At 40.6% G+C, this 17,951-nt stretch overlaps 1 protein-coding gene across 1 annotated transcript in view; it reads right to left on the reverse strand.

The window, feature by feature from the left end:
* Positions 1-2,820: 2,820 nt before the first annotated feature.
* Positions 2,821-17,951, reverse strand: part of LOC134861715 (oxysterol-binding protein-related protein 10-like) — a 47,559-nt gene continuing 32,428 nt past the window's right edge. The window contains exons 7-12 of the mRNA XM_063879133.1: positions 17,318-17,473; positions 13,279-13,801; positions 7,193-7,379; positions 5,824-6,006; positions 5,344-5,497; positions 2,821-4,796 (exon numbers count right to left, since the gene is read on the reverse strand). Coding sequence (XP_063735203.1) covers positions 4,752-4,796; positions 5,344-5,497; positions 5,824-6,006; positions 7,193-7,379; positions 13,279-13,801; positions 17,318-17,473 — 1,248 coding nt within the window. The 3' untranslated portion in view covers positions 2,821-4,751. The remainder of the gene's footprint in view (positions 4,797-5,343; positions 5,498-5,823; positions 6,007-7,192; positions 7,380-13,278; positions 13,802-17,317; positions 17,474-17,951) is intronic.

The following is a 17,951-nucleotide window of genomic DNA, read 5'->3' on the forward strand; positions in this document are numbered from 1 at the left end:
TTGTCCTCAAAGTTGATGTGTCGGAAGCAGGAAAAATGGGCAAGGATAAGGATGTGAGCGACTTGGACAAGTGCCAAATTGTAATGGCTAGACGACTGAGTCAGAGCATCTCCAAAACTGGTCCAAGAAAGGAAAACCAGTGGACCGGTGACAGGGTCATAGGCAGCCAAGGCACATTGATGTACGTGGGGAGGGAAAGCTGTGGTCCGATCCAACAGAAGAGCTGCTGTAGCTCAAATTGCTGAAACAGTTTGTTGCGTATGGGGCTGCGTATAGCCCCAGACCGGAGGGTGCCCATTCTGCCCCCTTCACGGAGACAGTAATCCCTAAAGGCAGTGGCCTCTTTCAGCAGGATAATGCGACACTGCAGAAATGGTTCAGGAATGGTTTGAGGAACACGAAAACGAATTCAAGGTGACTTGGACTCTCAATCAAACCAACATCTGTAGGATGTGCTGGACAAACAAGTCCGGTCCATGGAGGCCCCACCTCACAACTTACAGGTCTTAAAGGATCTGCTGCTAACGTCTTGTATCTTTCCTTTTTTATATCTGTGTTTGGACTGATTAGTTAATGATTGGAGATCATTCAGTAGTTAGGCTTAGGTTTAGGGTTTTTTAGGGTATTCCGTAAGTGTTTGGTATTTTTTAGCTTGTACATGCTTTTGTAAATGGCAATATGGTATTAAAGCTTAATAAAGTGTAATCCTAATGAAATGTAACTTTTAACAAAGTGGTATCCTGGGTACATATGATTTGCATATCTGAGGGAGAGATTTATGATAATACAGGAAAACAGGGGGAAAGGAAGCAATCTGCCCAAGGGGGGTATCCCAATTGTTCTTGGTAGGGTGTGAGTTTTGCACTTTGATGTTTCCTTGTAAGAGAGTTTGTCACACACAGAGCAGGGCACACTCAGAAGCAGTAGTCAAATGGTCAAGGGCTACTGAGAGAGATATCATTCCAGAGTGGTAATACCAGAGAGTTGAACTGTGATAATGAAAACAATTTAGTAAATTGGGCTTTTAACAGATATAAGAGTACCTGGGGTTAGGAAGTGTGGAGAGGAATGATGACAGTTTAAAGTTAAGCTAAACATAGTATTGTGATGAGACAGGAACTAATTTAGTCAGCACCCTGTCTAAGTCTAGTAGAGACTGAGAAGGAAAGGTAAGTTATAGTCTTAGTCATTTGAAGTTATTATAGGGAGAGCAACAAATACAAGAATCGTTTAAAGAGCCATTTAAATTGCTTGAAGAAAGAAATTTGATGACAGTATGTTGGATTTCTGCAATTCATCTTTTCAGCTTGTTAAGATCCAAACACTAACAGGTAAAAGCAATTTTAAATGGTGCCATTGATAGGATTTACACACACGATCCAGGCAGCGAATGGGTTGTGGTGAAAGACTTCAAAAGATGGAATTGGAGAAAGCCAAGGCGAGCAGGGCCATCGCAAGTCTTGCTGTTGACCAACTCCGTTGTGAAGGTATCTGAGAGGGCAACTCGAGGGAACCACAGGAGACACTGCAGGAAGGCGACACCTCGCGCCTGAGGATCCACAGGGCGATTAAGGGAGCTCTGACTACATCTTTGGAGCTTGTAGAATGGAGTTTGTATGGAAGGAATGGAGCCCACATTTGGGCAAATGGGGAGTGGCACAACAGAAAGCAGTTGCTGCCTTTTTTCATGATTGCAAGCATTAAAACAAGGATGTAAAACACATTATATATCGATATTTTGTTTCTTTGCATATTTGCCTAATTGCCTAAATCATTTTCTCTAGACAGCAACTGATTTTAAGTTGCGACGATAAACACATGAGCTCTCTCTAATTCTAGATGTGTCAGAAAGATATATTGTTAGTTAAGTAAGTTAAGTTTTGGATAGCTTATCAGGGAGTCCAATTTTAAATATCTCCATTATCTGTTATGATTGTACTTGTTAGCCCTGTGGCCAATCAGATTCTTCCCTCTTTAGCTCCTTGTGTTGTGGTTACTTGAATATTGCTGTGTTCTGCATTGACTTTCTGGTTGTAAGTGAGTGAGTAGTTTTTGTTATAGGAACTAAGTCTTTCACGCTTCAACAAATCATGTTGTTTTTTACTTTGTTCAATCCTCTGACAGAAGGCAAATTTGTCTCAATTTGTTTTGACCTGCCAATGTTGTTGTTTTATTTTGGGCACCAGATGGCGGCAAACATATAAAAATGCACTCCTATACAGTTTTCCAACAAGGCAAAATTCTGTATCATTGTGCAGCTATGAGCTGAAGGGGTTCATGTACGGTGTTCTCCATATTTTACAAACTGTACTGTGAGTGCAGTATGCTGTGGACCTCTTCACCGTTTCTTTCATAAATTCCTTCTATGATCAGTGGTGAAAGTAAGTAGTACTCTACTCGAGTACTTCACATATATCTCTATTATACATTAGCATTTTCAACAACAAATACATTTGCCATTAATACAACTTTTCCCATTTTTTTGGCAACCAGTGCCTTTGTTGTAAAGATAGATTTGAAACAGCTCTACTAGCTCTAAAACACAGTCTACAAAGTGAGCTAAACGACGGTCCCTTAATAGAACTTTTAACTTAAGTGTATATTTCACTTCAAGTTCATTTTGCTGATGACATTTATATAGTTACTTGAGTATACTTTTTAATGAACGATGTTTACTTGTCATGGAGCAGTTCAAGTTGTACTATTGGTTTTCTTTTACCTCTCTCAGCTCTTTATGATACACTGTCTGCCACGTGGTAATCCAAGAGAGAAGAAGCACCCAGCAAAACAGGAGGCAACACATTTGGTACGAGATTTTTATTTTAAACAAATAGGAGACTACTGTCTGCAGTTAAGTGTTGCATAGGATTGTTGAATACGGTGGGCTGGAGGACAAGGTGTTCTGTTGAAGCTTTGTGATGACACAGCAGCACTTCTCACTGGATACATTGCCAATGAATATGAAGTAAAACTAATTAAAATCAATTAAGGACTAAGACTGCCTCTACCACGAAAAGAGAGATAGTTTCAGGATGGGATGCGTAGTTTAAAATACTCATTATTATGCTTAAGGTCAGCTACTTCACACACTTTAAATATTCCTTTTTGATCTGGTACTCTGTTAAAAACGTACTGTAATAATCCAGTGGACAGCTAGAATATGTCACCCCACACTGGTGCAGTGAGCCTCATGGCCTCACAAAAGACATATGTACAAAGTGCACTGTGGTGCTAATCAATTACAAACAACACACACTCATCAGGTATTCCCACGCATATCAGTCATTGCTTGTGCCCTATTGGTAAGATGCAGGAGTTTGAGGAACTGTGTATGGAAAGGTAAGAGGTTAAAGAAAGCTGATCTATTCTTTGAGGTGATGGAGTTTTGGTTTGACCCACCTTGTCAGAGGTAGAGCAGCTCATTGAAGAAGGAGCAAGAAAATCACAGGGGGTCAACTCAAGTTCATCACACTTGAAAAGCAAAGATGGAGCTTTCGTCAACATACAACTGAACATGAGCCAAAAACATTTCGTTGAATAACTTATCAACGGAGAATCTAACTGTAGAAACAAAACTTAAATGGCTGCTTATCACCTATCATTTAAATGCACTATAAGCACTAAAGAGTTACAGTATAGCTAAAGCAACAGCTAATTGTTCAAATAAGCACTAAAAGGCTCAGCTCGCTTGTTTTATATTGTGATTCTAACCATGTTTTAATCAGCTCTACCAAATCCAATATGAAATAAATGGGAGTGTCATGTCAAATGTAGAGTTTCTGTTCTCTAAGCAGCAATACTGTTGGAAAAAAAAAAATATATATAGTATGTTTTTTTTAGAGTTATAAGGGATAACTGACCCATTTAATGCAAACATGTTTTCCTAGGATCAAACTGCAGCGTGGTGAATGTTCCATTGAGATCGGGATTCAGCAGGCACAGATTCACTACTCTCACAGCCACTGTCTAGAATAAAATAGTGGTTGGCTGGAGGGGTTTATTAGATGTAAGGACAGTGAAAGTTATATGAGAAATGTATGTAGAATAGTTTAAGGATCCCTTCCCCTAAGGAATATAACTTCAGATAAAACACTAGTTATAATCTAACAAAGTAGTATTGAGTTTAAATAAGTTCCATTAGTCTGCAGCTTCAAACTAAACTAGCCCCGCCCGCTCTGGATTCTATAAAATAGGGTTGTAGCTAAATTGTTTTGCCCATCCATTCTTTCAAGCATACCCCTGTACATGAAAACACACACACACACACACACACACACACACACACACACACACACACACACACACACACACACACACACACACACACACACACACACACACACACACACACACACACACACACACACACACACACATTGTATTGTACAGTGAATTGTGCAAAAATATTTATGACCAACATGGTTGTTTAGTACATTGCGCAAACAACTAAAAAGTGAGATGAGCAGTAAATGTTTACAGGGGTTTGTTCAGATCTGAAAAAAAATCCCATTTCGACTGAACACTGTAATCTCAAGAGAGGCAGAACTCACTGCTGAACCAGCACACTCCTGAACGCACAGAACTGGAGATGTGGCCGGTTTCCTTGGGTTGTCTTTGGTAGCACTTCTGTTTTCTTTTTCTCTGTCCGTCTGTGTGTCTTGCCCTCCTGCTGTTTCTCCTCACGTCTGTGTCGACGAGCGCTCGGCCTTCGTCGCCCCATATGTCGCCTTGGAATGTTGAGCTGCTCCGCGTCACTGCGCCTTCCACAGAGGGTTGTGATACACCCAGCCTTCACCCTACACACACACAAACATAACAGCACATTCATTAATAAAAATAATTTGTAACACATTATATATCAGTGAATACCTAGTTATTGTCCCAAACGCCTGCGTGTCATAACGATTGCGACCACGTGACTTATTGAGACTACTAAATGTCATCACGCCGGACATTAGAAGCCTTTAGCTCAATGGGGATGCACATCCATGCGTAGTTTAACATCTGGCCAAAGCATTTACGCTTCAAAAATCTAAAACTGGTGAAATTATGCTTCTGAAATATAGTATCATACACATTGACCAAAGTCTTATTTCCTGCAATATAATCCATCAGAAAAATCCCCTTCCTTTTTGTCAAAAGAGCCCTTTTGTGATGCTAACTTCAGGGTCGGTCTACAAAAATAAGCAACGCTACACCACTCTATGATTTGGCAGAGTTCCTAAACAGGCTTTTCAGAACATACTGTAACCCCTGACGTGATGCCAGTTGTGATGCCAAAGACCCTAATATTGGATATCCTCAAGTTGTGATGCCAAAGACCCTAATATTGGATATCCTCACCTCTTTAATGAAATATTTGGGTTTCCAGGGGATGTGGGATGCAGCTCTCTGTTTGGCCTCGCGGCGCTGCCTGTCTTCCAGGCAGCGTTTGTGTTCTGTGGCTGCGTCTAAATTTCCTCCCTTCAGTGACGATGTGACATGCTGCCAAAGACACCTAGTGACAAAAATATAACAGAACAAGAAAAATCTTCATTATTATGCCTGGAGAAACCGGCAGAATATAGCTTGCTACATAGATACTACATTCATGTAAACAGCATTTCCCAACTATTTGTCCAGGGTTAGTAAAGAATCAATTAACAGCAATGTATTAAAACTAAACCTCAATCTCAACCTCAAAAAAAGCTAAAAAGGCTGTTGAAGTGACGTCCTAAATTAGAGGGCAAAAATAGAAGAGCACACTGATTTCTCATTTATCCAAGCCTGTTTAGCTGCTCCACTATAACTATGATGCTAATAAACAGAAACACAAAGGCTCACCGGGACTCGTACTGGCCCTGCTTCTCTATAGGCTGGATCTTCTTCTTGATGATTGGCTGCTTGGAGGTATCTATGACCTTGTTCTCCCCGTTGCTGTAAGTGAACTCCAGCACCCCGTTCCACTCCCCCTGGGCCTTACACACAATGTTTCCTGTTTGGTTGTGCTTCACTTCTGCTGTCACTCTGTGGGAAATCAACATGAGCATTGACACTGTAGGAAGGGTTACTTTAAAAAGTTACCTGCCTTTCATTTAGCAGATTCAGGCAGTAGGCGTATAGATCTACACTTAAAGTATTAACAGCTTACAAAGAAGGAATACAATATAAACCCTTTGCAACAAATTAAATATGCCCTTTTAGTTTTCTACAGACATTGTAATCCTGCTAGTAATCCTTCATTTTAGAAATGTAACAGTAATCTGATTACAAGGTGTTGGAGCTATATATTGATTTGTTAATTAATGGTTAATATATATTTTCTTGCTATTTTGTTTATAGCAAATGTATTATTATTTAGTGTCATTATTTAAGTTAATTAAAGTAATTCTTCATGCTTTATTTTGAAGGTGGTTATGTACACCTGGTGATTATTATATATTTGAGACAGGTGGTGGTGGGATTGGCGCACCAGACAATATGTGGTTCTTTACTGTAACGGCTAATCAAAGACATAAAATAGAAACTTAACTTAAACTAAAACTGCTGCTGGGGCACCATGTGTATTTCTTTGTTACACAAGGGAAAACACCAACTTTTGTTGTATCCTAATACTGTAATCTGTTACTTCCCATGCCTGAGCATTAATGATTGACATATAGCCTCTAGCCACATTGCTATGTTTTCAACAGTATTTTTGGATTGGATCTTCCATGTATTTTTGTTAGTGATACAAACCGGATAATACAACATTCTATGATAAGGAAATACTGGGAAAAAAGCCATTCTGCATACTGATACTTTCGATATTTTGCTTACACTGAGCTAAAAATACTTCTGTATCACTACTTAAGTTACATTTTGAATTCAGGATTATAACTTGCAAGGGAGTATAAAAAGTATGTGATTACGTCTTCCATTTTTACACATTGTCACTTTGCTGGTATTCTATATTTTGAGCCAACACTTTTATCGGTAGTTTTATCGGCTCCAAACTGTTGAGTACCGGTATGTGCTGAGGTGGGAGGAGAAAGTGTTATATTTGTGTTTTTTTGGGCACAAATCTGCATGTATTCTTTTGTATAACACTAATACTGCGTGTGAAAACAACATACAATGCCTTGTTGAGTGGTAAAATGGTACACAAATAACCTAGGAAAGTGTGGCATTGGTATTTCTAATCATAAAGCAGCGTATGTCTCTCTCTGCTTACCTGTGTACTTTTCCTCCGTAGAAGGGTTTTGTGTGGAAAGTGACGCTGGCAGAGTATCCACTTTTGGCACAATTGATGGTGACCTTTCCCCCAAGTTCCACCCATGGCACTGTCAGGATGGAGCGGGCGTAGGCACAGGGCAGAGTGAACACGTACTCCTCATCATGCTCCAACAAATACAGCACACCTGGGAGACACAGGACACATTTCACAGCTCAGCAGACAGAAAGGAGCTTTACTGAAATGAAGCATCACTATGGACTGCTCCGATAGAACTCAAAGGTCAGGATTTATTCATCCTGCACAGACCCGGCGCCCATCCAGGATTTTGTCTCCCCCAGGAGAAAGCAATGTTAATATTGTCAATGTGTAGGCCATGGATGTGTAAGAAGAGAAGGAGTAGTCCTGCACACATTTTAAATGTAAGCCAATGTGAAGAAATGTTAATGTGAGACAGTCGTAGGATAACGCAACGTCAGAATAAACGCAGGTGTCTGGAATAACTGTGTGTGTGTGTGTGTGTGTGTGTGTGTGTGTGTGTGTGTGTGTGTGTGTGTGTGTGTGTGTGTGTGTGTGTGTGAGTCTGGTTTCAGCCCTGAGCGACACACACAGAAGAGGATATAGCAGGAAATGGCATAGCGTACATATTATTACATCATATTTATCTTTAAAATAAACGCATGTTCGAGGTAGCGTTACACACATTTGAGACATGTTTATTGCATGTAAATGAGGCCAGAATGTATTACAGCTTGTTTATCAAAAAAATCCCCCGTACAGAGGTCCAAGTAGTTCAATGTTTATGTTGTTCCTACTATATCCACCCATTCATTCAGTAATTTTGTGAATGGTACATATATCACACAACAGAATCACCAGGGGCGATTCTAGGGGAGGCCAACAGGGGCCAGTGCCCAGGTAATGCTGACCTGGGACCCCCTTGTGACCCCCCCTTCCAAAAGAAAAAGTTGATATATATTTGAAATGATTGGCTATAGCGCTGGAGCTGGGGCAGAACTAATGTAACTCAGCATTCTAGTCGGACCCCTTAGATCGGTACACTGCACGGCTGAAACGTGCAGGAAAAAAAACAACACTTCTCCGACCAGAGGCTGTTCCCTTTTTACGTCAAGAAAGATTAAACATTTGCCGTGGAGAGACTAAAAATCATAGAAAGTGCAGGATATTGCTACTGTAATGTGAAAGAAGAAGAAACCTCAGCCTGGGATGCAGAGACCCGGATGTACAGCCTGATATTCAGTGTTGCAGCAAATAATGTTTATGTAATTTAATAAAAGAGTAACTTAGATACTGAAACAAGTCTGCAAAGGAAAAACATAACTACTGAGACAAAGATCTGTAACTTAAAGTCACTGAAATAAATATCTGTACAGAAAGAAATATCAATTGCAATATGCTTTATGTTCAATTTAGCAATTTCTTTCTCCTGTCTTTTTTAACTCGCGTTTATTTTGCCCCTCTCATAAAATAAGTGGCCGCAGCCTGGCCCCCCCAGTAAAATTGTCGAGAACTCAGAGCGGTTTATAGCCCAAGATACATAAAGGAGCAGGGAGAAGAAACTCTCCTTACTCAAAAATAGATGGTCTGTCTTCACAGCTGCCACCAAACTTTACAGTAACATAAAAACAAACAAACCAACAAACAAGAACCAGGGTCAACACAATTATCTATGAGCAGCAATTATGGACCTGGGCCGCTCGTTTTGTCCAGTAAAACCCGCTGCTCGGTGCGCTTGCTCAATATTGAAATCCTCATCGACATTCAGCTTCTCTCAAAACAGTTTTGCCACAAAATCAGACGTGTTTGCGCCCTCATTTTTCAGGCATGGAGTATATTCTTAATTATTCCATTGAGCACTGCTTTCAATATATTCACATTTTTCTTGAATGTGCAGACTGTGGATAAGCACAAATCAAAATTCTCTATTTTATTTAAGGATTTTATCGAGCACCACAAAGCGTTCAGGTGTTTCCTCAGGAGCATTGCTTTCTCCTTTTCACGGCTTCTTCTTATTTTTGGTCTTTTGCAGAAATAAAGCCTGCATGACTTTAATGTTTCTTGGTTGGTTTGGTTAAATTAGTAACAGAAAGTAACTTGAACCTAGCCGCTGCTGCTCACAAAATGACCGTGGTGGCCCTATTCCACTTCCATATCGCTCCGTTGGTCCCAAACTGGGTCAACATATCAGCGCTGCTCCAGAAACTAGCACTTTAATTTCTTGGTCTGAAGCCCTGGTGTCATTCTAAATATATTAAATGCGAATATATATCCGTAACTATGTTGTTTTCAGATCAGTTAAATTCCAGATGCACATGTCACTTATAGAGAGGAAGATATGGTTGTTATCAGTGTTCGAACTATGCCGAGATTTTCGGGGGGTCCCATTTTTCTCTCGGGGGGGGGGGGGGGGGGCGGCGCTTGCTCTTGCGCTTGACTCGGATCCCCCGAGTCCCCCCGTAGTTCGGACACTGCTTGTTATTAATCGGCAAGATCAATAGCCTGATGTGCCAATGCCAGCTTTTATTTTTACTTAGGGCCCGGCCTCGGAAATCAAATGCCCCCCCATGGATTTAAGTTTTCCGCCAGGTCTGATGCTCTGTTTCTAGCAGAGGTGGGGTTTGATTCTTTATTCTTGGCATTCGTTAGCATAATATATGTCAATTTATTAATTTGATCCGTGTTGCAAGTTGCAAGTGCCAGCATTAGAGAACACACTGAACAGACGTTCAATCTCCACACACACACACACACACAGCTTTAGCAGTGAATGGAGAGCCGTGACATTTCATCCAGACATTCAGGGACCCCAGAGGAAACCCTACTGACTACTGGTTAGCCCCATTGTACATTGGATTTATTCTCCTGTCTGTAGTTTGAGCCATGCATTGCAAAAAGATCTGAAGTATACTGTCAGTTGGCCTCCTGGGCACACGGCCACCCCCACCCCCTGCTACTTATATAACAGACAGCTGTCCTGTGCCCAGTCTGATGCTATGGGCCCAGGTCGAACACAACACATCTGTTTGCCAAAGACACACTGACATGTACACACACACACACACACACACACACACACACACACACACACACACACACACACACACACACACACACACACACACACACACACACACACACACACACACACACACACATCATTTAAAATACAATGTTTCAACTGACATTTTTGCACATTTCTACCACGTTTTAATCCAGATATGTATTTCGAAATAACTTTTCGTATGCTAATTGCATTTCCTGTTTTTATATATTTATTTTTCCTTAAGGTGTTTATTTGTTTTATTACATATATTCTTTTTAAGTATTTCTCTTTTTTTTCAATTCCGGCTCTTTTTTAAATGTATTCTTCTGGGTATAAGAATTTACCATGTTTGTCTTTCGTCGATTTTTTCCACAAATGGGTTCACTCTGTAGTGTGCAGGCATACATGCGTGTGTTTGCGTGCGTGTGTGTGAAACAATGACCCACATGCTGCATTCAGTCAGTCGTGCTGTTCTCTGCTGCACAGGGAGCTGACACAGAATGCAGGCTGTAACATCATGAATAGTGTACATTAAAAACTGGGTTTCTTTGTTTTCATGCCACAGTACACTTCATGGCAACATATTGTCTTTGTGCCTCAGGGGTCTGTATTAAACACATGACTTGTTAAGGGCCAACTCTTTCCATCAACAGCAAGACAGAGTTTGGGCCTCACTGTTGCTCAGGGGGTGAATCGAGGGCATGGTAATGTTTCCTCAGTGTAATCATTGGAATGCTGCATTCAGTGCTGCTATCTGGGCTCTACCACATACCCTATACCCAGCTCAGTACCATTTAAGGAGTTTACATGAGAGGTTAAGGTGTCTGTGCATGCGAGAGGGAGATGTACAGTATGTAATAACCCTCAGGGAATGCATGTATTCCTTACTGAGAGTTTATCTCTGAACTTGTAGTATAAACCCAATGAGGGTGTTTAGTCAATGTATCAAGTTCCTGGGCCACGTAATCTGCATTATATTTTATTTCAGATAACCTTCCTTGAGTGAAAATGCAAGGAGCTCACGGGAGGCACGTCAAACTTGAACTACTTGAACTTGAACCAAAGACAAATTACATGTCAACCGGTCCACTCCCGACTGAATGATTTAAAAGCAGGCCATATGATGTAAAACTGCATTTCACAATTCAGTTCCACGACTACATGTTAACTTGGTAAGGCACTATCACCTGTCCTAAATAATAGCAGAAACATAACCTTAACAAAGCCAAATGACCACCACCAGCTCAGGGAGACTAAGATTCACATACACCCACACAAATCGTTGGCTTAACGAGCAAATTTGGAAATGTCGGTGACTAGGATACACCAATACGCTCACTGCAGGGGCGGGGGATCAAACCACCGAATCCACATCCTTAGTCAAAGTCTCCCCAAATTAAACTTAAGAGACCATAAGAGTCAAGCCAACTTGACTCCAAGCCAACTCTGCATCTGCATGAACATGGAATATTTATCACTGAATTTCAAATGTTCATCTTTTCCAAATCAAAACAATATGGTTAGGAGGAAAATTCAAAAGTTATCCCTGATAATTGAAGCTAAACAATAAAACAAAGTGAATTATTACTGCTGGAAACTACATCTTTACATCACATACACAACAGTGTTTCCAATGGAATTAATAACATAGGGAATATTGGACACTCTGAGCTTTTGATGTCCAATACGTTTGTAGTACTTCCTCTTCGATACTCTTATCCTGTTCTACTGCTCTGTTTTTGTTTCAATGCGCCTGGTCCTGGTTGTGTAAGATCTGATCAAGATAACTACATATGGAATGAACACATGCATATGGCACTCTGTTTTGGTGCAACATTTGTCCAATTAGAGGCTGCAGATGGAATATGAGTGCTGCTGTAGGGATTCACCGCGCTGAAGGAGGAGGCTCTGAGTCTGCAAACAGCTGTGGATGTCTGATTGTGGACAGCCATTTATCTATCTGACACCATCTGATTGCTCTGTTGTGTTTCTGAAGCAACATTACCTTCTTTGACAATGATTCAGAAAAGTGATGCAGGAATGAGTCCCAAAACCGGGAAATTAGTTAGCATTAGCACTTCCGGTTCCCTCATCATGACATTATTGGAAAGTGCTTTTGGTTTGATGCCTGATGCCTGTGGTTAACACAAGCTTAAAGATCCCCTATTATACTTGTTCTCAACAGTATATTATAGGTCTCAGATGTAAAATTCATGTCTCGCTAGTGTTTGACTTAGACATCGAACAGATCATTGTAGCATCCCATAAACCCCTCTGTTTCAGCCCTGTTCCAAAAGTGCTGATTCTGTGTCTGTAGCTTTAAATGCTAATGAGCTGCTGCTCTAGGAGGAGATTCAAGTGGTTAGGTGGGCGGGCGTTACCTTGGTTGGTTATTGACTAATGGTTCCACAACCCCAAAAAAACTGGGACATCACAAAGTTGCCAAATCTGATCAGCTCATTCTCAGACAACTTTTTATATATGGATCAGGATGAAAAAGAGAGAGAATCTTTTACGTGAAAAATGTCCCAGTTTGGGAAAAATAAAGTATTTCTGATTCTGATTCTGAGATTATCCTGCTGATCAGAACACAGTAGGTATCATAAAGCCACAGAGCTGCTTTTCAATATTCTTAAGTAAGTCCAATGGAAAAATCCCCTTGCTTTTTGTCGAGGGAGCCCTTGCGATGCTACTTCCAGGATTGTCTACAAAACTATGTTATCACTGCACTGCTTTATTTGTCCACTGGTATTTACATTTATTTATTTCAACCACCATTAAAGAAGTTGCTGAGGATTTTTGTGAAACATTAGAAGGTCTACAGTAAATTTTACCACAACACAATCAGCTAACCATGCATAATGTAATATGTATAATACTCCATAGTTAGCCTCTACTAACACTTGAATGAAAAAACAACCTTTCAAGCTCCAGCGCGGTCAATGTGTTAGTGTGTAACTCATTGCAAAACCATGAAAATCAAGCCAATATTTAATTTTCAAACAAGCTACAGATCTCTTACCTTCCCCGACCATAGACACTCCGACAGACATGCCCATAAACTTGCTCTTGGTCCAGACATGCGTGTTGACACACATCCTCTTCTCCTTGCACTCACAGTAGAATCCTGACACAGGTGGATGATGGGAAACCTGCTCTGCCACAAAACTAACATGATAGCAGTCTGAGTGTTTCCTGCTGCTACCACCCACCCCCCTCTTTGGGGACCCAGGAATGCCCGACGAGTCTGTGGGTGCTGAGTTGGGACCGGGACAGTTGGTGGTCCTGAGGGGTCGCACGCGGACCCGAGGCACATACCAGGAGCAGTGGAAGTTCTCGCCCAGGATGGGGTTGTAGGGCTTCTTGGCCACAGCACCCTTGCGACCCTCGTGGAAGGCGGTCAGGTAGTACTCCACAAAGCGGACCATGCGCTCCTCTGGCGTGCTGCCGCAGGTGATGGACAGGAACATGTCAGGGTGAGCCATGAAGTTGGCGTACATTTCTAGCAGAGAACGCTTCTCCAGGATGAAGGTAGGGAGCACCACCTGAAGAGGGATGGACAGAGATGAGAAGGAGGTATGGCTGTATAATCGACTGTTTGATCACGGAACATGGAACTATGGTCATGCTTGCACTTTTTCTGGATTCTTAGACTGTTTTGCCTAAACATGATGAAACAGAAAACCACATTGAAAAAATATTACGTTTTAGACAAAACTTGGACATTCATACTTAACAACATAAGAGGTGCTTAAGTACTTGTGTTGAATAAGAATAAGAAACAAAGGGATTTAAACAAGGGGTTTTTGTACAAATGGGCTCAGGTCTGTTATAACGTTATCATGAATTGTTCAAATGAAAACTTGTAAAATGTTATTTTTTGGCCAAGAAACCTACGGATGAAGTTGTGTTGTTGAAGTGATTTATTGTTTTTTTTTTGTTTATGAGCCTTTTGTATCAAATTGGTATTGAATATCGTGGAATTTCCGCAGTAATGTCATCTATTACTGCAATAATGGGTGACTGATCATGGTTTTTTTTTCTAGCAGGGATCGCAAACTTATGTTGGCTTGGAAACGCAATATTTTTAAACACTGTTTAATTTTGAATAATCAAACAAAAAAAAGTTGTTAGTATTCATGTTTATATCCATTAATGTTTAACAGTGCTGTGTAGTTGGGTCTTGGTAAACTGCAATGAAAACTGTCAACTTGACGACTTTTTACCTAACTTTATTTTATCTCAAATAGCTTATTGAAACCTTGCTCTTAAATAACAAATGCAAACCTTGAATACTTTGTACTTCTGTTTTTTTTCATTGCATGTTAAGGGGTGGTTTGAATTGGTATGAAACAACAAAACAAATAAATAAAAAATCCTTTAATGGAACGGAAATATTTTTGCCAACAGTTGCAGGCCTGAGGGAGTGTGCATTGAATGATGGTATTGATGTTGCCATGACTCTATATTCTCCTTCTTGGGGTCCCCAAGTCCTCTGAGAACTCATGCCAGTGTGCATTGTTCACTCTGCTGATGTTGTGATTCTTGACTGCAGTGTTTATTGTTGAAAATGCTGATTCAAAGCAATGTGTTGCAACATCAGCATGAACCTTTTAAGAGAAAGTGACAGGGTCAAAGGGAGCTTTTTCTAAGAGCTCAATAACACATTTCTGACAAGAAGCTGGTTTTCATTGCCGGTCTGGAAATACTGTATGTTTTCTCTAAAAAAGTTTGACATTTAAGATATTCAGATGGGACAACATATCAGAGAGAAATACAACAGCTTCCATTTTCTGTTGATTTGCAGAAACTTTACAAACACTTTGGCTTTTCAGTCCAAGAAATGGTCCAGAAAAATTTGATTCATTTTGAGGTTAATTTTGTCTGAAACCAGAGTCCAGTCTGCTCTGATTGGTTAGCTGGCCAGCTCTGTTTTGATTGGTCAACTGCTTAAAGATGTCCTGCCCCTTAGTCTATCAAGTAAAATGTGTTGGAGTGCTGGCCAATAAATGCACAAGTGTTACATAGTGATGTCATTATGTTAATGTACTGAGAATTTAATTAGCTCAACAACCTCAAAGAATCAGCTGCTTTTTATGCGTTTCTTTCCTTATGTAATTCAATGGTATTAAAGAGTGAATAGTTTTTAAAGACCATGCTCATAAAGGCTGCCCCCAGGCTAGATTGAAAGGTACAGCTGCCTCTAAAACAAACACTTTACTAATTTGGAGTCTTTGTGGACAATTTAGATCCCTTCAGCGCGTCATTGGTAGCTAAACTAAGCTAAGCTATGGTTTCATGTCATGTAAAGTGGTCAAATTTAATCGACTCTCTATTGGATTCCTCATTACATAAAGCCAAGCCTGTTACATAACCTGACTGTCCAAACAGTGTCAGCTCACGCTCAGATTTGGTGTTCTTTCAGAGCCGTGCCAGAGGGCAGCCCGAGTGTCGATCCCATTGCATAGCATCGGTCAATATGGACATGGAAGGAGCGGATGGTTGGAGAATGATTGGAAAGATGTGCAGATGGTTTCTTATGTCATCATAAGTGGATAAATGATGTTGTTCTAATACAGAGTTGAATCACAAGGATCCCCCCACCCAGCCACACACACACACACACACACACACACACACACACACACACACACACACACACACACACACACACACACACACACACACACACACACACACACACACACACACACACACACACACACACTACATGAGTTATGGTGTAATCCCATTGTCTCAGGTATTTGAGGTCAGAATCCCCTTCTGTTGCACATTGTCTGCACATTACCCCCGTGATCCAGAGCACTGGGCCATGAGTAATCAGCTCACTGGTCTGAAACAGTCGCCCCTATCACATGAGCAGAGTCTGACTGCTAACCATAACCACAACCAGGGGGGCGGAGACAGCAAAGAGAAGAGAGTAGTATTTACCCTCCCGGCCCTAAAAAGGACACACTACTGCATACGGTGGGAACATGTGCTGGGTTTACATCCTGTGCATACGCTATGAGAAAGGTTGGGAGGGTTAATCAAAAAAATTGAAGTTTCACACAGTAACCTGATTACTTTCAGTTGATTTTTGGATTACCTCAATATCCAATGCAATTCAATAAAATATCAATAAGAAGGCTTTAACTTTAGTATGTTATGTAATACTGAACAATCCAACCTTAGAAAAGAAGAGACCAAGATATTAAGAATACAAAATGTGGCCTCTATTTTGATTTTGGACTGGCAGATTAGCTATAGTTTCACTCTGTGGTGTGAGACTTGTAAAGTGTTGTAATGTCTTTTGTAATATATTGTTTTTTCCCGTTAAAATGTACTGTAACATTGTAATACTGCTAATTATCCCCTTTTTGTATGTAACTGTAAGGGATGATAGTTATCTTTTTTCGCAACCTGATTATGAATCAAGTTGTAATCTGTTACTCCCCAAGCTGGGCTATAAATATTCCACATACTGCCCTTGCTATATCGTGAACTTCCGTACACACACACACACACACACACACACACACACACACACACACACACACACACACACACACACACACACACACACACACACACACACACACACACACACACACACACACAGATAATAACAGACAAATATCATAATCTCAAAATCCCAAAATCCTTGGGAAGATTAAACTGATAATAAACAATAACATAGAGGAAGTAGAGATTGACTACTAAAACATATCTAGAGCTGCCTCCATAAAATAAACTCTTCTTCTTTATATTTGATGTCGATGGACAGAGCAAATAAAAAAAGGTTTCACGAATGCTGACTACTATCATTTGTTAGTGAGTTATACTAGGGGCATTATCCATTCTGTAATACTTTTAATCTTGCTTTATTTCTTTCGCTTTTAGCAACCTTAATATGCTTGTTGTGGCTGTTCTTCAATGGCAAAACAACACCGTACTGGTTTTGCAGTCTTGCTCACAGACACTAAATCAGAGTGGAGCTCCTGCTGTCAGAAAGCTTGTGCAAAGACTTGTAATGAACGGTAGTGAAGGCAGAGGCTTACCCGTGTGAGGTCCATGCCCAGTTTGAGCTGGGACAGGAGGTGAAGCATGATGTTGCGTTGGTCATCCAGAACTCCCAGGTCCTCTTCCTCATGGTCCTCTGTGTCTGTGGTCTCGTCACTGAGGTCTGGGGTCTCTGGGCTGCTGGTCTGGCCCTGCTGGTGGAAGCACAAATTATCACTAAAGTTAGTATGAATGGTAAATCGTAAACAGTCTGCATTTTTTGTACTTATGCATTCTTTGAAAAGCGCTAATACAAATACAACTCAGAGTAAAGGATTAACCTTTTTGCACATTACAGCCAGCAAGTACAATTTGTGGTCCACACTAACTTTATAGAAGGGAAATGTTAATTCTGCAGCAAAAAAGAATGTTTTTTTAGACAATCATGTGCTCCCAGCCTTGAGGCAAAAGTTTGCTAGTAAGCTTTTCCTGTTTCAACACGACAATGCACAAAGCAAGGTCTTTACAGTTTAATGTGGAGGAGTGATTGATGACCACTTGCTCGCTTTTTGCACTGTAATTCATGCCAAATACCTTCAGTGGTTGAGGTCAGGCCTCTGACAAGGTCCGAAAATTACCCGGAATATTAAACAGGAAGATACAAATGTAATTGAATAAGAGCTTTATCAATAG

Source organism: Eleginops maclovinus, chromosome 3 (genome assembly GCF_036324505.1).
Source record: "Eleginops maclovinus isolate JMC-PN-2008 ecotype Puerto Natales chromosome 3, JC_Emac_rtc_rv5, whole genome shotgun sequence".
Taxonomy (NCBI): Eukaryota; Metazoa; Chordata; class Actinopteri; order Perciformes; family Eleginopidae; genus Eleginops; species Eleginops maclovinus.